This window comes from Bos javanicus, chromosome 3 (assembly GCF_032452875.1).
Source record: "Bos javanicus breed banteng chromosome 3, ARS-OSU_banteng_1.0, whole genome shotgun sequence".
In the NCBI taxonomy this organism is placed as follows: domain Eukaryota; kingdom Metazoa; phylum Chordata; class Mammalia; order Artiodactyla; family Bovidae; genus Bos; species Bos javanicus.
This window is the reverse complement of record NC_083870.1, coordinates 3248421-3274232: the sequence shown is the minus strand read 5'-3', so window position 1 is coordinate 3274232 and position 25812 is coordinate 3248421. Positions and strand designations below refer to the sequence as shown.

At 45.3% G+C, this 25812-nt stretch overlaps 1 protein-coding gene across 1 annotated transcript; it reads left to right on the top strand.

Moving 5' to 3' along the window:
• Nucleotides 1–1152: 1152 nt before the first annotated feature.
• MGST3 (microsomal glutathione S-transferase 3) lies at nt 1153–24868 on the top strand. Its single transcript, XM_061399786.1, has 6 exons — nt 1153–1768; nt 19206–19329; nt 20455–20528; nt 21340–21397; nt 23774–23846; nt 24626–24868. Exons 2-6 carry the CDS (start codon nt 19213–19215, stop codon nt 24760–24762), a joined length of 459 nt encoding a protein of 152 aa, XP_061255770.1. The 5' UTR covers nt 1153–1768; nt 19206–19212; the 3' UTR covers nt 24763–24868.
• The last annotated feature ends 944 nt before the right edge of the window (nt 24869–25812 follow it).

Below are 25812 nucleotides of genomic sequence, written 5' to 3'. Positions count from 1 at the left end.
ACTGAGCGAATAACACCTTCACTTTCACTTTACTGAAGAAGCTGAAAGCGTGAGACTGGTCGGAAGTTGTTGAAACAATAGTAACTATTTTATGAGCCCTCAAAATACTTCCAGGTACGTGAATACGACAAATTACTAAAACACCTACCCTAGAGCCTTTCCACGGAGAAGGCAATGGCACCCCACTCCAGTACTCTTGCCCAGAAAATCCCATAGATGGAGGAGCCTGGTAGGCTGCAGTCCATGGGGTCGCTGAGCCACTTCACTTTCATTTTCACTTTCATGCATTGGAGAAGGAAATGGCAACCCACTCCAGTGTTCTTGCCTGGAGAATCCCAGGGACGCGGGAGCCTGGTGGGCTGCCGTCTATGGGGTCGCAGAGAGTCGGACACGACTGAAGTGACCTAGCAGCAGCAGCAGAGCCTTTCCAAGATCAAGATTCCAACCTTTCTACACCTCGACCTAGAAGCACAGGCTCTCATTGAGAGAGAAAGTACCCCTACATAAGAGACACTAGGGTTTGCCCACATGCGGTGATCCCTAGTAGGATGTGGAGTGTCCAGAGTAAAGGGGTGACGGGCCCACTTAAGATACGTGAAAACTAGATAAGAATAAAAAAAAAAAAAAGATACGTGAAAACTGGAAACTCTGGTGCTTTCTGCAGTGGACTGTTCCGGAGCTGAGTTTACAACACTTATAAGTAAGCTCCATTCTTTCCAGCTTGACCCAGCCTGCAACCCTCACTTAAAATCTCACCGCACCATGCCTAGACTAGAGGGCCTAACTGGGGCAGAAATTCGCTATCAAGGATCTATGGGTCCCTGAGGCAGTGCGGTCTCGTTTCCGGAGAGCTGGAGCGGGCGAGCGGGCAGCCTGTGTGAAGATGGGGGCGAATGGGTGCGGCCATCACGCTCGAAGTGCTAGGTGCCGGATTTTGGAAAACCTAACAATATTAGAGAAACACACAGGCTCGAACATCCCTAAACCCTTCATCTGGTGAATGCAGCAATCTGGGACCGTGAGCGTCTACACCAAACTAAACGCGGCCAGAACACACGCACCCCTCCCGGGCAACCTCTGCTTGGGTGCCCTCCCACTTCGCGCAGGCGCCGTGCAAACCTGTGGTTCCGCCCTCACCGCAGAGCGCCTAGAAGCGGACTACGGTGGCTCTGCTAGGGATAAATTATCAAGGTCCTACCGTGCAGCCTGGGTCGGGAAGTTCCCCTGGAAAAGAAAATGGCAACCCACTCCAATATTCTTGCCTGGAATATCCCATGGACAGAGGAGCCCGGTAGGCTACACTCCATGGAGTCGCAAAGAGTCGAACACAACTGAGCGACTTCACTTCACTTCATGCAGCAAATGCAACCCGAGAAATATGAACTGGCTGGGAGAGTTTAGGGAGGCGGCCACGATGGCATTTGCAGAAACAGATAAATGTATTTGGGGGTGGGAGGGTTAAATCTCCCTGGAGAATGAAATGGCAGTCCATTCCAGTATTCTTGCCTGGAAAATTCCATGGACAGAGGAAGACAACAGTAAGGAGGAAGAAAATTTAGACTCTGGCTCAAAACCTGGGGCCCGGGGGTGGTACTCTGAAGTCCCTCTCGGGCACCCAGAGCCCTGCCTTGGGGGTGTGGCCTCGTGCTGCTCGGGGTTGGGGCGGGACTGCCCCGGGCCACGCCCCACTCTGATAGAGGCCAAGGACGCCGCACCTACACTTCCGCTGCGCACTGCGTTCTGCACCGGGCGAGCGAAGGTGATCCAGGTGAGTCCCGGCCCTTGCGGGCAGCGAAGAGGGTGGGCCTCGGGGGCACTTAAGCTTCTGCTCTGGGCACTGCCCATATCTCTGCCATCCCTAGCTGAATAGAAGCTCGCTCGCTGGGTCCCTTCTTTTTTCTACCTTTGCATCCCCTTTGCCCTCCATCCTCCCTATGATGTAGTGAGTTTGGAGCGTCTAAGTCAGACTAGCCTCGCTATCTAAAACTCAGGGAGATTCTCAAGGTCAACGCTTCCTCGGTTACTTCCTTTTCTCTCCCCCGTTCCCTGAGCTGTGTGGACCCCGGGCGCTTTCTTTCTGCCTTCCGGAGCCCACCCGACCTTGCCAACTGCATCTCTGGTGCACAGGATGGGCGCGCAGGGCACTGCAGGAGCAGCTGGCAGTGCAGGCCTGATGGGTGACACAGGTTTTTAGAGTGGCCTGAGAGCGCTGCGCCAGCTGCGGATGTGCATGTGTTGCTAGGAAGTTTCCGGGAGGGCCTCCAAGGGAATTGTGTTTATTTTCCTCCGGCCTCATAGAAACGTTTTTCCGTATGTTTGTATTGGAACCTACGAGTGGGTCACTTCCTACCGCCGCCTTAAAGCAAGAGTGGAGGCGGAATCTTCGTTTAGATTCTGTCTTGAATTTCAGAGGAGCCCTTCATCTGATGTGGCTGCAGGGAGCCCTAGGGCCCCAGCGGTGGGGCAGCTGCAGGGCGGTGGAAGGGGCTGGGGGCTGATTGGTAGCTTATTCCCCGATGTTCTGGCTTCTGCTAACACTTTCCTCACGAAGTTTACCGCTTCGGGGACCAGAGTGTGGGAAAGGAGATGAAAGAAAAGCAGAGACAAAGAGGGTGGGTAGGAGAAGAGCCTCGGGCTTATGGCTTTAATCCCTTAACAGAGAAAAGGGGTTCTGGAGGGAAGGACTCCCAACTGCCCTGCAGATGTGTGGCTCTTTGCAGGTGCTGTAGACCTGGGCGTGGTCGTGTGGAATTGCCGCAGATGTTAGATTTCTCTGTCCGTGGGAGCTGAAGCAAGGGCACCCCATAGGAAATGATCATTGGGAGTCTACAGTTTCTGGGAAGCACCCAAGGTTACTGGTCAAAATTACAGTCTGTGCTTAATTTAAGTCAACCAATTCAGTAATGAGCATATAGTACCCGAGTCAGGGAATTGTTTATTCTCACAGGAGTTAAATTTAACTGAATTTAATACGTTTATATCTAAAATCCAAACAAATGCTTTCTGCCAGAGAAGACATTCTGTTAAGCTTCCCTCCTGACACAGTGTTACAGAAATAGAAAACTTTGTCAAGCCATTCCCCACCCCACTCCCAAATGATGTTGCTATATATAAAACAGATACTGGTAGAGGTACTGTGTCTAATCATAGAAACCGCATTTCGGGGGCTTACATAGCCGCCGTCCTCGTTAGTATAGTGGTGAATATCCCCGCCTGTCACGCGGGAGACCAGGATTCGATTCCCCGACGGGGAGGCAACACACCCTTTGGGGCTTCCCTGGTGGCTCAGAGGTTAAAGCGTTTGCCTGAAATGAGGGAGACCTGGGTTCGATACCTGGGTCAGGAATATCCCCTGGAGAAGGAAATGGCAACCCACCCACTCCAGTACTCTTGCCTGGAGAATCCCATGGAGGGAGGAGCCTGGTAGGCTACAGTCCATAGGGTCGCAAAGAGTCCGACACGACTGAGCAACTTCACTTCACTTCACTTCACTTTCCATACATAAGGAACAAAACTGGAGAAGGGCAGTCTTACCCCTTATTTAGACTTAATCCTGCCAGTTTAGGGTTCTGCAGAGATGCAGTCCGTGAAGGAGAACCTCTTAAGCTGGAGAATAGTAAAGGAGCTGAACCTACCTGGGGAAATCTGGAATGAAGTGAATGACAAATCAATCTGTGAAAAAGTCATTTAGTGCTAGCTGCACAGATAGCAATATCTAAATATATTCCCTATGAAGTGAAGTGAAGTTGCTCAGTCGTGTCTGACTCTGTGCGACCCCATAGATGGCAGCCCACCAGGCTCCCCCATCCCTGGGATTCTCCAGGCAGGAATACTGGAGTGGGTTGCCATTTCCTTCTCCAGGAGATCTTCCCAACCCAGGGATCGAACCCGGGTCTCCCCTTTTGCAGGCAGACACTTTACCATCTGAGCCACCAAGGAATCTATATTCCCTATCAGTTCAGTTCAGTTCAGTCACTCAGTCCTGTCCGACTCTTTGAGACCTCATGAATCGCAGCACCCCGGTCCTCCCTGTCCATCACCAACTCCCACAGTTCACTCAAACTCACCTCCATCGAGTCGGTGATGCCATCCAGCCATCTCATCCTCTGTCGTCCCCTTCTCCTCCTGCCCCCAATCCCTCCCAGCATCAGAGTCTTTTCCAATGAATCAACTCTTCACATGAGGCGGCCAAAGTACTGGAGTTTCAGCTTTAGCATCATTCCTTCCAAAGAACACCCAGGGCTGATCTCCTTTAGAATGGAGTGGTTGGATCTCCTTGCAGTCCAAGGGACTCTCAAGAGTCTTCTCCAACACCACAGTTCAAAGCATCAATTCTTCAGCACTCAGCCTTCTTCACAGTCCAACTCTCACATCCATACATGACCACAGGAAAAACCATAGCCTTGACTAGACGGACCTTTGTTGGCAAAGGAATATCTCTGCTTTTGAATATGCTATCTAGGTTGGTCATAACTTTCCTTCCAAGGAGTAAGCGTCTTTTAATTTCATGGCTGCAGTCACCATCTGCAGTGATTTTGGAGCCCCCCCAAAAAAGTCTGACACTCTTTCCCCATCTATTTCCCATGAAGTGATGGGACCAGATGCCATGATCTTCGTTTTCTGAATGTTGAGCTTTAAGCCAACTTTTTCACTCTCCACTTTCACTTTCATCAAGAGGCTTTTTAGTTCCTCTTCACTTTCTGCCATAAGCATGGTGTCATCTGCATATCTGAGGTTATTGATATTTCTTCCAGCAATCTTGATTCCAGCTTGTGCTTCTTCCAGCCCAGTGTTTCTCATGGTGTACTCTGCATATAAGTTAAATAAGCAGAGTGACAATATACAGCCTTGACGTACTCCTTGTCCTTTTTGGAACCTTTATTTCTATTTAAATATTCTGAATCTGTATTCAGAACAGCCTGGCCAAGCACAATTGATCATGAACCATTTACCTTTTTTTAAAGCAATATTTGTTTAAAAGAATATACTGCTATGGTTTTTTGCAACTGGTTTCATTAATACTACTTATGAGTATACTTATAATACTACCTATGAGTATACTATCCTTTTGAAAAAGAAGAATTCAGAAGTTACCAGGTAGGTTACTACTATGTAAAATAGAATTTTTGTATTGCCCTGTCTCTTATGTTGTCTACCTATTTTCCATGGGGAAGTTATACTACGTTCCAAATATATTTGCAAATACCTTTAAGGATTTCAGCATTTAGAATCACCAACCCTCTGTTACCCTCTTAGTTCTTTCTTGAGTCCACCTACTTATTAACTGGAACTTGTATTCTAATATTTTGGTGCCTTAATTCAATCTGTTTTATTTAACAGCCAAAGAAATTTATTTTTATCTATATGCTTTTTTTACTTCTCCAGCCTAAGAAATGTGAAGGATTGTGACACAGCTTCCTTCTAAGTACAGACAGGCCTGAAGAGTTAGACTCTTGTTTCAGACAAGTGCTGCTGCCTGTGCAGTTCCTCCATTCAGAATCACTCTGAATGGAGACTCATGGGAACTCAGCAGCTACTAAGAATTAACTACAGTCCACCCACATTTCTTGTGATGGAAAGTCCAAGTGGTGTCAGTGTGACTCATTAGAGGTTTTTTTTTTCCTCTTCAGGAAGTCAGAGTTTAGTTTCATTCTGCCCCTCCATTCCTATATAATGCTAATTAAGGGACAGGTTGTATGGGAATCATGATATAAAAAAGAAGTGCTAATTTCTGTGCTGCTTTGCTCCTTACAAACCTGTACGCCTGAAAGATTAGAGGGTTTTTTTTTTTTTTTCTGTAATATCTCCTCTTGTCATACATAGTTGCTGCTGCTGCTAAGTTGCTTCAGTTGTGTCCGACTCTGTGCGACCCCATAGATGGCAGCCCACCAGGCTCCCGCGTCCCTGGGATTCTCCAAGCAAGAACACTGGAGTGGGTTGCCATTTCCTTCTCCAATGCATGAAAGTGAAAAGTCAAAATGAAGTCACTCAGTCGTGTCTGACTCTTAGCGACCCCATGGACTGGAGCCCACCAAGCTCCTCGGTCCATGGGATTTTCCAGGCAAGAGTACTGGAGTGGGGTGCCATTGCCTTCTCCAACTGCAGTGCTAACACTCATTAAAAAGAAAGGAAAAAAAAACCCCAAACTTGGACCTTTTCCAAGTTTTTTTCTTCTTCCAATTAGAAAGCTCTTGGGCTTTAATCAGTCACAGGCTTGGAGTTAATTATTAGCTTTCTATGCTCGTTAATATAGTTTATCCTCAGGAGAGGGTCTGGGGAAGTAGCAAAGTTCTGAAGAGGTTAAGTGTGATCAAACTTGCTCCCCAACCTTGTTGAGAAAGGATATATAGCCAAGGGTTTAGAGCACGACTCTCAAGCCAGACTGCCTGGCTGTGTGTGAATCCAGGCTTTCTCCGTGATAGCTGCGTGTCCTGGGCAAATGACTTAACCTTCTCATGTTCAGTTTCCTCATCTGCAAAATGGAGTAATAATATATCATAGGGATGCTGTGAGGATTTAGATGAGTTAATATTGATGAACTACTTAGAACCGTGTTTGACACATAGTAAATAATATATGTACTACTAGTACTGTTATTAATAATCGTTGATTTTTCCTACCACTCTTCATCTAGTCTGTATCACTACCCTCCAGCCAGCACTGGTCTCCTTTTTCTCCCTTATACAAGTGAAGCCCTTTCCTTTGTGCCTGTGTACTTGCTGTTTTCTCTACTGTGTTCTCACATCTCACATCACATCCTTCAGAGACCTTAGTTCCGTCTCTTCTCCTCCTGTTCTATGGTCCTCCCAAGTTGCCTTCCTCCTTTTGACTCCATTTTCTGGCATGTCAGGACCTCCTTTTTCTGTCTTGATGACCACTGTGACCCTGCACTGCACGTGCTACCCAGCATTCAGTAGGGGATAACACAGGGAAGGCCTCATCTTGAGGCCATACTGAGGAAGGTGGTAGGTGTGGCCTTCGTTAAAGTGAGCATTCCATCTGATGAAATGGTTTGTTCTGAATAGATTGTATCAAATCAGCCCCCTTGAATGAATTGTTGTTGTTCAGTCTTTGTAACCCCATGGACTGCAGCACACCAGGTTTCCCTGTCCTCCACTATCTCCTGAAGTTTTCTCAAGTTCATGTCCATTGAGTCAGTGATTCTATCTAACCATCTCATCCTCTGCCGCCCTCTTCTCTCTTTGCCTCTCCCAGCATCAGGGGAATGCGTTGTTACAAGAGTTTTATTCTCTTCTGCGTTCTCCGTTCTCCCCCTGTCCTCTGAGGTTGGTGCCCTTAGACCATGGGACGTGTTCTGCAGCCTCTCCCTGGGATCACGCCTCCCTGGAGGCTGGGCTCCAGATGGTCCATGGTGGCTCAAGGCCTCTAGGTCAAGGCATCAAGGAACTCTCACCCATAGGGTCAAGAATTCTTGGGTCAAGACTCTGTTTGGGAGAACTCATCATTGCACAAACAAGGGAACCCAGGATTTGTTCAGTCTTACAATCTAGTATTTTCGATTCCTGAAGAGCTGACTTAGCGGTTCTTCCCAAGAGCAATTCCACTCGGCATGTGTGTTCAGTGTGTTTTCACGCTGAAGTCAGAGTCCAGAGAAGAAGAGAGCAAGTAATTTGCTTTGACCTTAACAGAGTATGACTGTCAGTGCAGGCTCATCCAACATAACCAGGAAGCATTCACTCAGGCGTCAGCATCAAGCTGGTCCTTCACCAGCCCCTCTCTTGCTCCCAGCGAATATAGTGGTATAGCCATTTGTCCTCAGCACTGACAGTTCACCAAAACATTGGAATTAAAATGACATATGTGAGGCTTCCTTATGGCCCAGCGGTAAAGAATCTGCCTGCCAATGCAGGAAACATGGGTTCGATCCCTGATCCAGGAGGATCCCACATGACTGCAGAGCAACTAAACCCACTGCCCCACAACTACTGAGCCTGAGCTCTAGAGCCCAGGAGCTGCAGCTACTGAGCCCACATGTTGTAACTGTTGATGCTCCTCAACAAGAGAAGTCACTGCAACGAGAAGTCCGTACACTGCAACTATAGCGTAGCCCCCTGCCTGCCACAACTAGGGAAAGCCTGCACAGCAACAAAGACCAGCACAGCTAAAAAAGATAAATAAGTATTTTGTTTTTTAGTGACATGTGGAACTTGAATATTTTATATTCCAAGCTCTGGCTACTTAATCTTCAATGGAATAGATTTGGATTGTAGGACATGTATCTCTTAAAAACACAGCTCTTCCATTCCCCTAACTGACAGCTGACGTCCACCTTCTGAGTGTTCTGCTAGCAGTGTTGATGAGGAATTAAAGAATGTGAGAAACTGGGAGAGAACCACTTTGTGATCTGCCTCTGCTGTTTGCCTCACTTGAATTAATAATTGAGGCTGGAGACGTGATGGCCTGCCTATTCAACTGACTTTTCATTTTTAGCCCTTGGAGAAATGTCTACTGAATATGCAAAGCAATTGTGGAGAATAGTTTTGCTTTCCTTCTCTTAACTGTCCATGTCTTCCTTTTAAAATGTAGCTGCCATTTGAAATGTTGACTCTCAAACAGATTTTACCATCTGTTTAGCATAGAAGTTACCAGACTGGCATTTCGAAAATGTAGGATGAGCCCAAAGAAACTCTCTTTTTTTCCTCTCCCATCATGGAAATAGGGAATTACTTTCGTGCTACTTCTCTCCAGGCTCTTAACTTTCTCCATGTAGCTTTATATGGGCACAGCTGTCTTGCCTGGAAGTAATTTTGAGGCCTTTTCCTTTGTAGATGTATTTGGAGGCAGAAACGAGGCTGGACAACTACTTCATTCAAAGGGTATAGGCTGAGTAGACCTCTGCCACAACTTCCGAGTTTTTGGAACCACCTCCCAGTGCTGGGTACTCATAGAAGTCCATTTGATATGGTCAGATGAAGCCCTTTAAGTTACCATCTTTGTAGTATTCTCATGAAAAAATACCATGTAAAATGTAAAGTAAGGAAGATTGGATTAATAGCACAGGCAGCCAAATAAGGATTTTAATGAAATACTGGGGAATGGCGCCAAGTCAGCTGTCAGTGCTCTAGCCTTGTCCCAGTCCTGATGCATTAACAATAATAATAATAAAAAAGCTGTGGAGAAATTGCTGTACCGATGGAGAAGAGCAATCTTGCAAATGGAAGTAGGGGTTACCATTGCCCACTCTGGCTTTTATTTATTTGTTTGAGGGCAGAGAGAGAGTTGAAAGTTGAAATCCTCTCTCCCTTGAAATATTTGCTTGATTTACATTTAGTAAAAGATAAGTTGTTTTAACTTCATGGCTCAAAAGTCATAAATTATTTGAGACCATTGCCCAGTGCTCCAGCTTGCCTTTTGCTCCATTTGTGCACTGCTGATTGTGCCTGGGGAATTTCTATTGGCAGCTCAGAGGGAGTGGAGTGAATAGTGAAGGAGAGCTTTACCCCAGGAGTACTCTGCTGGGTGTAGTTCAGGAAGTTCTCTGATTAATCCTTTTGTAACTGAAGGAACCCCTGCCCCAGGGAGATAAGGGGAGTGGTGGCAGAAGCCGGAATCGGAGGAAATAGTAAGTGAAGTAAAGGACTTCAGTGGTGGTGTTTCTAGGAGAATCAGTCAGTCATTCCTGGAGGAGAGTGCCTTAGCCAGATAGCATAATGAACCCCATGAACTCAGGCACTGCAGAAGAGCATATCTTCTAGGGGTGAGACAACACAGCCTCATTTTAAGTCCAAGCTTGATCACTCCTAAAGTGAGACTTGACAGTGGTGCCTTGTGGCTTTTTAAAAATCCACTGCCTATTCACTGGCTGTACCAAAGACCTGTTGCTCCAAGTACTGCTCCTTCCACCGCAGACTTCAAGGCCCCACCAGTCACCAGGGCACCAGTGTTTTCTGATCTCCCCCTAGAAACCCACTGGTCTGGTCCCATGCCCCACCTGCTTAGCTACGCTTCCTGGTTTTTTTCCCTCCAACCTGATATGTGCTCAGAAAGTTATGTTTGGCCAGTAATAAACATTTTGATAAATAAAAAAGTTACAAGCAGAAATTCTGCTGTTTCAATATGTATATTACAGGAGTAATTTGGTTTCTAAGGTATTCTCAAAATATGCAAACATCCAAAGGTAGAGCCTGAGGCTGGTGAGGGTCCGTGGGGAAGAACAGCTGCCTGGGAAGGGGTAGGACTCGCACAGGCCGTATTGGTGGGATTGGACAGTGGGAGTGAATTCAGGAGGGAGCACTGCCCGAGATGTATTCCCTCACAGCCCACTTGTCTCTTGACCTTCGACACATGGACTCCACTTTCTACTATTCCCCTAAAGCCTGGCTGCACAGGGTCCCCCTCACCAAAGCCAAGAGCATATTCTGTTCATGATTCTTCACAGAGGGGTCCACTTCTTTTCAGAATTCTTTCTTCCTTACCTTTAGGGTCTGTACTACTCCTGCTCCATTTTCATACCTGGAAAACTCTTTCCATGTGTTGGAGTTGAATCCACCCCAAGGCTCACGTGGTTAAAGATGGTCATGTTTGCTTAATCAAACACCTTTCCCTTTGGAAAGTGATGCTTCCTCTGCTAACACTTAACAATTCCATACCCTTTCTTCTGCTCATCTCATTTTAGTCCCTTGAGGGAGAAGCAGGAGAAGCAGCACTCTCACCATTCACTGGAGTCCTGGCCTTTCCTCACCCAGAGCCTTTCTTCGCACTTGCTTTTGCCTCTGACTGGAATGTTCTTTTCCTCAGTGTTGCATGGCTGTTTCTTCTACATCCATCTGTCAGTGCAGATGTTGGCTGCAGAAAAGCGACCTTTCCCAGACGATCCTGCTGTAGTAGCCCCCTCCCCTACCCATCCCCTTTCACCACTGCCTTGTATGTTCTCCATAATCGTCATTCCTGAGGACTTCCCTGGCGGTCCAGTGGTTAAGAATCTGCTTTGCAGTGCAGGTGATGCAGGTTCAATTCCTGGTTGGGGAACTAAGATCCCACATGCTATGGAGCAGCTAAGCCTGCATGCCGCAACTAGAGAATCTGTGCACCACAATGAAGGATCCTGCATGATGCAACTCTGACCTGATGCAGCCCCACGCACACACACACACACAAAGTCATTGCTCGCTCAGATTGACTTGGCATATTTCTTGTCAGTCTTCTGACATTAGAATGTCCGTGCGTTGAGATCAGGGACTGCATCTTGTCCACTGCTATATTCGCACACCTAAGCAGTGCCTGGCATAGAATAGACACTTTGTATATCGTGGTTGAATAAATGAATTAAATGTTCTCATGCTGTCCACACTAGGAAATTAAGTTCTTCTGTCAGTATGCTGTCCACATCCGGAATCTAATAGACCCGCCTTTTGCCAAATTTGAATCTATCCCAAACTATCAGAATTAATTCCTAAGTCAGAGCACATAACTGATTTGTAGAAAAGTCAATATCCTCCTTATTTAGGAGGTATTCACATAGATGGACAGAGACGTGTACTTGCCAGGATGTACAATATGTCTTTGTGTTTGGATCAGCATTTAATAAGTGTTTGTACTAGATGCTTAGTCTAGCTTATCTCATTTAACTCCTCAAACCATCCTGTGAAGTAAATAGTATTCTCCAATTTGGCAGAGAAATTAAATGACATTTACAAGCTCCCAGAGGTGGGGTCTGAACATGAGTTTATCTCCAGAATTCTCACTGTCTGTGCTTCCTTAGATTTTCCCATGGCAGAAGACAAATCATAAACGGTATTCAAGTCTGCTAGGAATAAAAACATTCCCAAAAGGATTTCTGCTATTAAGTAAGAGACAAGAATTTTGTAAATAAAAAGAAAAACTAATTCTTTTTAAACCTTCAGTTTAATGTTCTCTCAACTGTTTTGACTTAAGTGTGCCGGGAAGTAGTTAACTAGAAACAAATACCTCTATAGTTACTAAGTGAGGAGAGAATAGAAACACTTCTGTCCTATTTCTGCCTTTCCCCAACCCCTTTAGTTTCATTTTTGAGAGGAGTTTTTTAAAATATTTGTTTTGGCTGCATCAGGTCCTAGTTATAGCATCTTTTGTTGTAGTGCGGGCTTAGGTGCCCCTCGGCATGTGGGATCTTAGTTCCCCAGCCAGGGATCAAACCCACATCCCATTGATTGAGAGGTAGATTCTTAACCAGTGGACCACCAGGGAAGCCCCTGGTGGGCAGTTTTTGTACTTGGTTTCTGATCATTGCTATGAAGGAAAAATCTGGAATTGACTATTTGTTTTCTTATTTGCCTACTTCCTGCAATAGAACATGAGCTTCCTGAGGGCAGGGGCCAAATCCAGCTTATCATCTTCTCTCTTACACCAGCCCACGGAGCAGCCGTAGTAAGCACGCAATATACCCGACAAGTAAATGAACACACACTCAGCCCCGTGCAGTATGAGGGTGTCTGGCTACAGGGAGGGCTTGCAGGACTAGAGTTTGCTGATTTCCATGGTCTGTACTAGAAGCCTGCTTCCTTCTGGATACTCCTGCTTGTCAGATAACCTGTTACAACATGCTGGCTATTAAGAGTTTGGGGAAAGGGGCATGTGTGTAGTTATAAGCTATGTTTGCTCTCTTAAAATGGTAATTCAAAATTATAAATTCTTAAATGTATCCTATCATCGTATATTCAAACATCGCCTTTTATCACTGAATCAGGGCAAAGACAGTTAACGGAACATTAGCACACACAGTGTGACCTGATAAATAACATTCATTGAGTACTTACTGTGTGGCAGGTAGCTTGATGGGTGTTTAGAGACAGTGTCCCTATTTAGCTTTACAACTATTATATGAAGTGGGGTAGGTGCCATGATCATCTCCAGTTAACAGGCGAGGAAGTCGAGGCTGCTGAAAAACACTGAGTAATTTTCTTGAGGACCCACAGCTAGGGGTATGAGATCCAGGTTCCAAACCCAGCCAATTTGATTTCAGAACTGCACCCTTACCTGCAAGGCTGTGTACTGCACTCAGTGGGTAAGTAACAGGGTTCAAGCTAAAAGTCAGGTCTGACTCTTTGGCTCCATTATAACATACTGCCTGTTCCTCTGTCTCCTCAATTACTAATTATTGTCAGGCCGTTTTTTTTTTTGCTGGTTTCTTTTTTAAATTTACTTATTTTTAACTGGAAGATAATTTCTTTACAATGTTGTGTTGGTTTCTGCTATACATCAACATGAATCAGCTATAGGTATACATATGTCCCCTGCATCGTGAACCTCCCCACCCTACCCCTCTAGGTTGTCACAGGGCACCGGTCGAGCTCCCTGCGCCAGCCAGCAGAGTCCCGCTGCCTATCCCTTTTACATATGGCAATGTATATGTTTTAGTGCTACTTCCTCAGTTCATTCCACCCTCTCCTTCCCGCACTGACTCCACAAGCGTATTCTCTACGTCTGCATCTCTGTTGCTGCCCTACATATAGATTCATCAGTACCATTTTTCTAGATTCCATATATATTCACGAATACATGATATTTTTCTCTTTCTGACTTACCTCACTCTGTATAACAGGCTCTAGGTTCATTTACCTCACTAGAACTGACTCAGATTTGTTCATTCTTATGGCTGAGTAATACTCCATTGTGTGTATGTACCACAGCTTTCTTATCCATTCCTCTGCCGATGGACATCTAGGCTGCTTCTGTGTCCTGGCTATTGTAAACAGTGCTGCAGTGAACGCTGGGGTACATGTGTCTGTTAGAATTGTGGTTTTCTCAGGGTATGTGCCCAATAATGGGATTGCTGGGTCATATGGTAGTTTCCTAGTTTTTAAAGAAATCTCCATACTGTTCTCCATAGTGAGTGACTTTATCAGTTTACAGTCCCGTGAACAGTACAAGAGGGTTCCCTTTTTTATCCTCATTCTGTCTAGCATTTATTGTTTGTAGATTTTTTGATCATGGCCATTCTGATCGGTATGAAGTGAAACCTCATTGTAGTTTTGATTTGCGTTTCTCTAATAAGTGATGTTGAGCATTTTTCCATGTGTTTCTTAGCCATCTGTATGTCTTCTTTGGAGAAATGTCTGCTTAGGTCTTTGTTAGGCCATTTTTCATATAACTTTTTGGCATATATTTGCTCACTTTAGACATTCTGCTGCTGCTGCTAAGTCGCTTCAGTCGTGTCCGACTCTGTGCAACCGCATAGACGGCAGCCCACCAGGCTCCCCCATCCCTGGGATTCTCCAGGCAAGAACACTGGAGTGTGTTGCCATTTCCTTCTCCAATGCATGAAAGTGAAAAGTGAAAGTGAAGTCACTCAGTCGTGTTTGACTCTTAGCAACCCCATGGACTGCAGCCTACCAGGCTCCTCCATCCATGGGATTTTCCAGGCAAGAGTACTGGAGTGGGGTGCCATTCCCTTCTCTGCTAGACATTCTAGAAGGTACAAAGGAAAATCTAATTCAGCCATCTAAAAATAACTATGCTTATGATTTTGATATTTTCTTCTTTAATTTTTTCTATCATTGAGAAAACTAAGATATACACTTCGTTGTCTTTTTTTAACCTAACACTATATTTTAAATCTGTTTCACCATCTGAAATATTTCACTGTTTTTGCTGATTCTATTCTATTCTATTTTATGGCCATGTTATTTATTTAGGTAGTCCTCTTTGTTTGGACATCTGTACCATTTCTGTTTTTGCTGTTATAAACAGTGCTGAAGTCTTTGAACCATATCTGTTTGCCTTCCTGATTACTACCCTAGGATAGATTCCCAGTAGAATTATTGAGCATTTTTAAAATACGAACAGTATAAAGTATACTACCTTGCTTTCAGGCTGTTCTCCAGATGGTTCTGTTTTACATGTCCCCCAGAAGCATGTAACACTGCAAAGTAACTAAATAAATTTTTATTTGTACAGATCATAAATTTTAATCTTTACAGCTGGTGTGTGACTAACCTTGAAAACTGCATGAAAATTAACAAGTGCTATTATACAACCAAGATAGTTACAGAGTAATCTACACTGGTCGTGAAAGTTCACTTCCAAAAGGACCGATATGTGTCTGTCACCATGTAGAAGGCAAAGTCTAGGGCAGAGTTCCCACCCCAAGAACCTTATCTTGCTGGGTGGATATATGGGTTGCTGGAGACACAGAGCAGGTATGTAATCAACGAACCATGGTGTGCAGTCCGAATGAGTGCTCCTGTCAAAGAGAGGTTTATGTTCCACATATCAGCTTCGCAAGCCTGTGCCGTGGGACCTATCTACTAGCTGCGGGTGGCCCCGCCTTGGGTGTGGCTGCTGTGAGCTGAAGTGCCTCCCCTTTCCCAGTGCACACACCCAAACCCACGACAGGTTGGGAGTGTCCAGCTCTCTGTCCTGGATTTCTCAGAAAATAGGGATTTGTCAAATGAAGATATTTTTTTTTTGACCCCTAAGTGAATTAAACGGATTCTTTTCTTAAAGGACAAGCTGTAAGCATTGTCAATCCGCATGGGATTTGTGTCTTCATCAGCTATAGTGACAGAGCTTTTCTCTGTGCTCTGATTTCTTTCTCCAGGAATTCATACACCCAATTGCTTCCATTGTTTCAGTAGATATCTTAAGGGGGATAAAAAGGAAACTGACATGGGTTAGGCACATACTTTATGCCAGGCACTGTGCCAAGTGGAGGGATGATTTTGAAAGCCACCTGGACTTACAGCTTGTTTCGTTTATTCTACAGCTTTCTATAAGCACACACTCTGTGCTTGGCATGGAGGATGCTGGACAAACATGGTCCCTCCCTCGTGGGAGCTTAGTAGCTGATACAATTGGCCGCTCTCTCTATTCTAGCCCTGATCACACCAGCTGGGAAGTGCTGGCTGCAGTGCCTGTGAAGCAGGACTCCTCACTGGGTAAAAGTGCATGGTGGCGTCTGGGCGGGCTGAACAGGCTTGGCTCCTGCACTTGTGCAGGCGTGTCCATGGCCCCTGCAGGGAGAGCCTCGTGGAAGGCCTCCTCTCTCTTCCTGCCCCTGGCACATTTACAGTTTCCTGACCCATTACACCATCTTTTGCAAACCACCTACTTTAGCATCGGACTCTAGGTCCCCCTTCATGTAACTTCTCTGCCCTGCAAAGGTCTTGCTCCTGCTTCTGCTTGTCCCCACCCCGATTCCTTTTCCCCCAGTACCTATCACCACAGCAGCGTATGAAGAGACACATTTTCATTAGGGTGTGACTGCCTGAGCATGTCCCCCGAAACTGCATTTATATTGTGGAAGAGGAACACAGTAGTAAACATTAATTTCTAATTGCAGATTTTCTTAAATATTCATGTATTAGTTATTAATTTGACTGCACTGAGTCTTAGTTGCGGCATACAGGATCTTTAGTTGCAGCATTAGAACTCTTAGTTGCAGTATGTGAAATCTAGTTCCCTGACCAAGGATCGAACCTGGGTCCCTTGCACTAGGAGCATGGAGTCTTGGCCAGTGGACCACCAGGGAAGCCCCAAATTGCAGATTTTTGAGCAGTTGCCTTTCCAAGTTCATTGCCTGCAGTAGAAACATATCCTCAAAAGGCACTTCTCTGTCCTGCCACCTACCTTCTTCTACCCAAACCCTTACAGGCCAGAAAAACAGAGGCCAGTGACTTGGCCACGAATTCTAATGTTTTGCTAGGGCTAGTTGGAGTATTTGGGGGAAAGTTCTATAGACTGTTCTGGTCTTAGCTCTGCCTTCACCTCGCTACCTGTGCCTCTATTTCCTTTTCTGTAAAATGGAACTTACGGGATTTGGGGGAAGATTACAAGCATGCTGAAAAGTCACCAGGTGACCCCAGGCTGTGAGGGAGCCCAGCCTGCTGTCCAAAGCTGAGGTCTGAATGGACTTTCAGCTTGGAAACTTGGATCTAAACCAGATAGTGAAGTAAAAGTCATTCAGTCGCTCTTTGCGACCCCATGGACTATACAGTCCATGCAATTCTATAGACCAGATTACTGGAATGGGTAGCCTTTCCCTTCTCCAGGAGATCTTTCCAACCCAGGGATCAAACTTAGGTCTCCCGCATTGCAGGTGGATTCTTTACCAGCTGAGCCTGACCGTTTAATTCTTAAACAGGCAGCTTTTGGCAAAGTCAGAGACAGCTTCATTTTCAATAGCCTGTTTGGCCTAGATGTGTTGAACTCCAGGGTAATTAGGTAGTCGTGTTTATTTAATTTTCAAAGAGGTGTTTGGTATTCACTCTGTATTTTTGTTTTGCTATCTACTACTAAAGCTTTCTCCCCAAGCTGATTTTCTAAACTCTGAAAATGACTAACTGTAGAAGAGAATGAGGGCAGGGGAGCTTGGAGGGGAACCAGAGACTCCTTGCTCTCTGCAGCCACACGTGATGGCCCAGGAGAGGCTGACCTGGTGGTGACTTTGGTGCTGAGTCATGGGAATGGCCCTTTCCAGAATGTGTCCGCGGTCCCAAAGAAGAGCGTGGTGGGTACCCCTCAGCGAGCAGCTCCAGGTGAAGAAAGACTATAGCAAGGGAAACTGCTGGAAATTATTGTGAAACATGGTGAGGGGTGAGCAGATTTTAGGATTTTGTTTTCAAATGTTATTTTGCAGATGTAAGGGAAACTTAAACTTTTAAAGAGCTGAGCTGTTTACAGGCCCCAGATTCCACACTGAGAAAGATGCTGTGACTCCAGTGTCAAGTCAGCTCTGAATCGTCAAGTGGAATTGAAAGGGGACATCGGAACCTAATCAGAATCTAAATTTAAATCCCAACTCTGCTACTTTCTCTTTTAGACCTTTGGAACATTACTTAACCTCTGGGCATTCTTTGGAAGATGGGGAGAATACTATCTGGTAGGGTTGTTAGTGAGGATGACTGGAAACATTTTGGAGCAGGGTAGTCCTCCCAGGCTTACGGAAGAGATGGTAGCCAGACCGTTAGCAGGGATGGAAGCTCTAAGCTGAAGGCAGAACACACACATGAGCTGTCAGCCTGCTGGCGGGCCAGCAGCTGAGAGCTCGGGAAGCCTTGTAGCTATTTCTCTTTATGCTGCTGTGCTCTTTGGACATCTGGTGATAAAGCTCAGAGAAGTTGGAGGCAGCACTAACTACTTTGAGATTATTAGGGCTTCTTCCCAACCACCAAGTTTTCTTCTCCTTGGCATTCCTTCTTTCCCTCCTGGGGCAGGACAGGAACTCAAAGAGCTGAAACTGCCGAACACTGAAAAATGCTGAGATGAGCTTTTTTTTTTCTCCAAACATCTTATTAAGAAATTTTTGAAACATGCAGAAAAGTTGAAAGAATTGTACATTTATCATATATATATTTAACACAGGTTCTAGAATTAATATTTTGCTATATTAGCTTATATCATCATTTTTGATGCATTTCAAAGTAAGTGGCATTGCAGGCACCAGGACGCATCATGAGGTTAGTTTTGAAGTATTGATTTGATGAACACCTTGGGTTCTCCATGGAGAAGGAAATAGCAACCCACTCCAGGGTTCTTGCTTGGAGAATCCCAGGGATAGGGGAGCCTGGTGGGCTGCCGTCTATGGGGTCGCAGAGTCGAACACAACTGAAGTGACTTAAAAGCAGTAGCAGCTTGGGTTCTCCAAGAGCTGCTCAGAGCCCCGTTCTGCTTTCGAAGCACTAAAAACCATCCCTTCCCTTCCAGCGTGATGTTCCTGCTGCCACACTAGCACGTGCCTCAGGGTCCAAGCGAGGCCTAGAGGTCCCTGCCCTCAGTGTCCCCCATACCACCAGACAAACGAAAGCCCGGAGTCATTATGCACTTACTGGTTTATACCCTCTTCTCTCTCTCTTTCTGTTTTTCCCTTTTTGTCTGTCCATCTCCTTCTGGTAATCTTGTAGCATTTTGCCTTATGAAATATTTATTTGAATTGTGTTTTTTAGTGGCCAGACCATCCTATGGCAATGACCACTGCAGTGGTTTAGATAAATCTCATAAATGCAGTGTAGATCAAAGGAACTCCAGCACAGAAGAGAATGTGATTGTGAACTTTTCTGTGCGTATATTGCAGACTTCAGTCATTTTTTTAAAGATTCTGTTGGGTGGTTAACATCTCTGACTACCTCTTAGAACCATCAGATCACTCACACCTCTTTTTGATCTGTAGGGATACACTTGCTGGTTACAGAGCATCGCACTCCTGAGACCTCCTGTGGCACAGCGCCCATAGTGCCGGGCTGCACCCTAATGTGTTCTTTCTCCCACAGAGTCAGGATGGCCGTCCTCTCTAAGGAATATGGTTTCGTGATTCTAACTGGTGCTGCCAGCTTCTTGATGGTAACTCATCTAGCCATCAATGTTTCTAAGGCCCGCAAGAAGTACAAAGTGGAGGTGAGTGGGAACACATGGTGCCCTTATAGGCGTGTCGGGGGCAGGAACCCGTTTTCAGCCACAGAGGCAGAGGTGAGATGCTAGTGATGCTAGTGACGTTCCTGTTAGAAACTCTGCCCCTGTCTGGCGGGAGGAGAGAAAGAAGTACAGGCCCCTGCTAGAGGGTCTCTTCAGTCTTGTTTCTCTTTTGTCTCTTCTGTAGAAAAACCAGGTGTGCTTTTGTCTGGAGCTCTTTGCTGGGAAGAGAGTTATTTTCTAAAGGAGGTTAAACAGGGAACACCCTGGTGGAGCAGTGGTCAGGACTCCATGCTTTCACTGCTGAGGGCCCAGGTTCAATCCCTGGTTAGGTAACTAAGATCCCACAACCTTTGAGGTGTGGCCAAAGATAAATAAAATTTTAAAAGGGGGGGTTAAATAGCAGTTGTTTTCTGGGGTGCCCATTTAAAATGATGTCTTCTGGTGATTTTCCTGTCTCCCTAGTAGAAAAGAAGCACGTGGTGCCACAGTTATCCCGTGCTTGGACATTAGACGTAGGGGGCAGGTCTGCTGAGTGCTTCCTTTAGTTCCAGCTAATCTAGAAGGGATAATTACTGAAGCTGTCCCTGGCGAGCAATTTTAAATGTCTACTCTGTTGAATAATTATAATTAGGCTCCCTAAGCAGAACTCCTTTTAAAGTTCTCATGTCCAGTTTCTTTTTTTCAATGCACACATCCATTAACATTCTCACACACAGTTTCCATTCCCCCAGTAAGGGAACCTTAAAGGCTGTGGTATCTGATTGACTCTTGGGGACGGAGCTGTTTCCCAATTACTGCTCGTAGTGCATATCAAAGCCACCCGTGACGGCATAATGTCAACAAGAGCGCTGAATTTGGCTCACGCTGCCTCCACCCCTTGAATGGCACAGACATACGTCCTTGTTCTGGATATTAATAGACCCAGATTGAATCTGCCTCTGAGAATGAGACCTCTCTCACTGCATGTATTTAAGCAGAAATTGAATGATCATCTACCAAAGTTATGACAGAAGATGCTTTGGGATACATTGTCTTTAGGGCTGATTTTAACTCTCAACATTGAATGCTACACTTAACCATATGATCACACACATTTTGTTTTAACAGTATCCTACCATGTACAGCACTGACCCTGAAAACGGGCACATCTTCAACTGCATTCAGCGAGCTCACCAGAACACGTGAGTGCTGGCCCTGCTGGGCCCCTGAGACATCTGCAGAGTGGGAGCTTTCTGTCCTACACCTCAACCCTTGGTTTGCTGAGTAATTGGGATGATGATCATGGATACTCATTAAAAGTATTGTAAAATGTGTTTATGAACAGATTAAAATAATATTAACCAAAATTAAGAGTTGTTAGGATGGTGAGAGACTGGATAACCTTTTCTTTCCATTTCTTTTTTTAAATTGAAGTTGATTTACCTTGTGTTAATTTCTGCTGTGTTACTTTCAGCAAAGTGATTCAGTTATACCTACATTCTTTTTTTATGTTCTTTTTCATGACAGTTTTTTTACAGGCTATTGAATACAATTCCCTGTGCTATATAATAGGACCTTGTTGTTTATCCATTCTGCATATAATAGCTGACATCTGCTAACCCTAACCTCCCACTCCATCCCTCCCCCAACATGTCTTTAATGCTATGGTACTCTTCTGCAGTATTTGCAACAAGTCCACTCTAAAGTGATGCTGAATGTCCCAGCCTAGGGGGTGAGAGGCTTTGAGCTCTGTAAGCAAGTTGACTCTAATTCACCTCTTCACTTTGTTAGCTTTGAGGTCTTGGACTCACTGTCTTCTGAGTTACCTCTAATCCCAAGCAAAGCAAAAGAAGGTGGATGATCTTAGTGGTCCGGCCTTCCGCCTCTACTCAATGATTATTTTTACTCTCATTTCTAACTTGGCAAGTAAGAATGTAAAGTTCTTAGTTTTACATGGACATACTTAAGTAGGGTGCTTTTCTTAAAAAAAAAGTTGTTTTCTTTCTATTCCAGGTTGGAAGTGTACCCTCCCTTCTTATTTTTTCTAGCTGTCGGAGGTGTTTACCACCCAGTAAGTACTGAGCGCGCACAGCACAAGTGGTTTTTTTTGGGGGTGGGGGGGTGGAGAAGGGAGGCATCTGATTAGATTTAATAGATTTAATTCACTGAGTCTTTGGGGAGGGAAGAGGAAATGAACATTCAATGAACATCTTTGATGTCTAGGCACCATATATTTTAAAGAATTAAATTCTGTTACTTCTTACAGTTTCTTAAAGCAGGTAGAATTTTTCCTGTTTGTTTTTTTTTTTTTTTTAACAGATGAGAAACCTCTTGAATGTTGTATAACTTTCTCAAGATCAAATAACTAGAGTAAAAAAAGTCATAATTTGAACCCAGGACTGTCTGCTCCTAGAAGGCTCATGTTTATCGAGTTTTCCTTTGCTGTATTTATTCAGGCAACAGAAATTTCCTGGACACCTGAGGTTACTGCAGTGACCAAAACAGGCACAGACTCCAGGTCTCATGCACTGACTCTTAATTGGGGTTACAGATGAAAAAGTAATGCAAGTATTGGGTTGGCCAAAGAGTTCATTTGTGTTTTTCCACGTCTTATAGAAAATCCCTAACAGACTTTTTGGCCAACCCAATACATCGTGTCAATTCAATTCAGTCGCTCAGTCATGTCCAACTCTTTGCGACTCCATGAACCGCAGCACGCCAGGCCTCCCTGTCCATCACCAACTCCCAGAGTCCACCCAAACCCATGTCCATTGAGTCGGTGATGCCATCCAACCATCTCATCCTCTGTCATCCCCTTCTCCTCCCACCTTCAATCTTTGCCAGCATCAGGTCTTTTCCAATGAGTCAGTTCTTCGCATCAGGTGGCCAAAGTATTGGCGTTTCAGCTTCATGCATCGCGTAGTATGTTAGAAAGTGGTGCACCCCACAGAGGAAACACAAGTGGGCATGGTGGAAAGGGAATGCTGGGGGACCAGTGCTGAGGGGTGCAGTCAGGAGGCATTCCTTGCTGCGAAGGAGACACTTGGGCAGTTGGTAGGGAGCACATGCCTCCAGACACCCCCAGACGGGAGGTGGGCAGAGGAGGCCCTGGAGCAGGAGCCTGTCTGGTCTGCCTGGTGTGCAGTGAGCAGCACGGCCTCAGTGGTGGGCAGGGGGTGACGGCAGGGCCGAGGGGGCACCTCGGCGCCTTGTAGGCTGCTGTGGCCCTGTGAGCCCTGGATTTGGTCTGCACTGCACCTTATCTAAATAAAGCAAGGTTCTCTGGTTAGTTGCCATTTGGGTCTTGCTTTGGACAGAAACTTTCCTTTCAAGGGGCCAGATTTCCCCTCCATTTGGTTGTGACCAGAGGACTGGTACCTCACATTTAGGGTTCTGAGACTTCCATAAGCCTCTGCTCTGCACCCAAACCCTGCTTCTGTCCCGCACCCCGGGATCCCGTTCCTTGAGCTTAGTTCTTTAAAAATACCCTAAGACTGCTCTGAGGACAAGCGCCTAACGCAGCTCCTGGGTTTACAGAGCAACCTAATGAGACTACAGACCTCCTAGATAGAGACATATGTGCCTGGGTGTTTATTTATGGTTGTTTCATACTCCTACCGATATTTAACACTCCCTAAAATCATGGAAACAAACAAACAAAAACCCTGAAGTAGGAACCTCACCCCACTGATGACAGTGCTGAGTTGGAAAGATGCTTGAGGACAGCGGCACTCCATGACTCACGTCCTCACACCTCTTCTCTCTCTTTCTCCCTGGCCTCCTTTGGACCAGAGGGGTTGTCACCCCAGGAGGGCAGCCAAATGGAAGGATTTTTCCATCTCACATGAGTTTTTCCTCTGTCTTCTGAAGGGTGTTGGAAACGGGGAGACTGTCCCCTCCCAAGACTGCATATCCTGAGGTTCACAACATAGCACCCCCTCTGGCTTTTTCTGGGAGAGCCCCACACTTGGGCATAGGGCGCAGCGTAGCCCCTCAGAGCCCTCTGGAAGCCCTCACTGATGAAGCAGCCCTCAGCACGGAATGCCCAGGCCACTGCTCACAGCGCTCCTCCCCCAGTCCTGCCTTTCCGTTGGTTTCCTCTCCTGTTGCTCTGCAAGCCCTAGGCCTGCCTCTCCCAGAGCAGAATCACTGTGCTCTAGCACCCTGACCCCTCCAAGGCAAGCCCGGCGGTTCCTGCCATCCCACCTCCCGAGGAGAAGGCAGGCCAGCAATCACCTCTCAGGTCTGCGAGCAGTTCATGGAAGGATCACAGTGCTTTGATTTTCCTGACTGAAAACAATTTCATTCTACCCTCATTTGGTAGGGAGTATTTTACCATATCTATGAAATTGTTAACTTTTTATTAAAGTATGTCATCAATCCTAGATGTTAATAAACATCTGCCTGTTTCTTGAATGAAAACACTGACAGAGCCCTTCTATTTTAGCGTATAGTTTCTGGCTTGGGCTTGGCCTGGATCGTTGGACGAGTCCTTTATGCTTACGGCTATTACACAGGAGGTAAGGACACGCTGCTGTCTGCCAAGGAAACATTTAAAATCTTCTGCTACTGTACTTTCCTGTTTAGCAAGGCTTTTCAAAAAGCAAAGTAACTTAATTTACTTTGTCTTTCTGTAACTTGATAACCAAGTTGTAGCTATCAAAGTAACTTGATAACCAAGGTGAAAGATTGGTTATCTTCTTTCCTTTTGTTAACCTTTGAATAGAATTTAATAACAAAGCTCATGTTTATTGAACATTTTCAATGTGTCTATTGCTGTTCTAAGACCTCAGCATATGTTGTTTAACCCTATAACAATTCCATGACATAGATAGTATTAATATATAAATGAGGAAACTGAGGTTTAGAAAGATTAAGACTCCAGGTCTCAGAGCTACTAAGTGTAAACTAGAAAGCCAGGATTCAAACCCAGGCAGTCAGACTTCAGATCTGCTCCTCAGCTGTACTATAAACAGTGTTTCTGAGAGACAAGTGAGGAAGAGACTCTTCTGGCTGTGCTTACCTTTTGGAAGAGGAAAGAAGTTCCCAAAGATCCTAAAGCAAAGGTGCTCTAATTATTATCCTATAATTTGCTTTAAAGTCCAATACTATTGTGACACACAACTTTCCACACAGTATCTGACAATTGCCAGCATAGGCTAAAGAGTTGGCTGACCTCTTAAGACCAAATGGTCTAACGTACAAGCCCAAGTGCCTTGATAGAATGGCTGGTGGATGTTGACAGCATTGTAATTGTGGAGCGTCCCCAGTAACTTCTGTTCCTTCCTCTTTCTTTTAGAACCCAGAAAGCGGCAGCGGGGAGCCCTGAGCTTCATCGCCCTCATTGGCCTGATGGGCACCACTGTGTGCTCTGCCTTCCAGCATCTTGGTTGGGTTAGAACCGGCTTGAACAGCGGGTGCAAGAGCTGCCATTGAAGAATTATAGGGTTTTTTGAAACTCTCATTCATTTGAGTGACTTTTATTTTCAGTTACATTTTTTTTCTTGAATAAAATCTTAGCTGGCGTGAGCCTCATACCTAACCCTGACTCTATCATTTAATTCTTTTTGAGTCTTTATCTAAAATATAAGTATCCTGTTCCTACTACATGAGTGAGGGGCCACAGGTATTAAGCACCCCTTCTACCCTGCCAGAGGATCTTTACTTAAGGTGTGAGCTGAGAAAATGTCTAATTGTGAAAATATTTGTAATCATGCCCACTGAGCCACCTGGGAAGGCCCCCCACAATCATGCCATGGCAGTAAACACCTGAGGCTTGACGGAAAGTCTTTTTGTGCTAGTTGGGATATGAGATTCTCTTATCACTTGCTAATATATAGAATGACAATAGGATTTTTTTTTTAATCTCTACTGAAGACTGATTCTAATAGTTAAAAACTGAAAGTGAAGTTGCTCAGTTATGTCTTACTCTTAGCGACCCCATGGACTGTAGCCTACCAGGTTCCTCCATCCATGGGATTTTTCAGGCAAGAGTACTGGAGTGGGGTGCCATTTCCTTCTCCAGGAGATCTTCCCAACCAAGGGATTGAACCCGGGTCTCTCACGTTGTAGACAGACACTTTACAGTCTGAACCACCAAGTGACAGACTAAATTGAAGATTATGAAAGTTAATAAAGATGAATCTAATTTTCTGCATGTGTATGCTAAGATCTGCTTGCATAGGTACAAATGGAGGACATCCTTAGCAACAAAAATACAGTAGACTTAAGCAGCTTTGCTGCCTTGGGTTTCTCTTGCCTTGGACATGGGGTATCTCTTCATGGCTGCCTCCCCTGACCCTGGAGGTGGGGTAGCTCTTTTCGGCTGCTGCCCCTGACCTTGGACATGCCCAATGTGCTACTGGAGATCAGTGGAGAAATAACTCCAGAAAGAATGAAGGGATGGAGCCAAAGCAAAAACAACACTCAGTTGTGAATGGGACTGGTGTTAGAAGCAGGGTCTGATGATGTAAAGAGCAATATTGC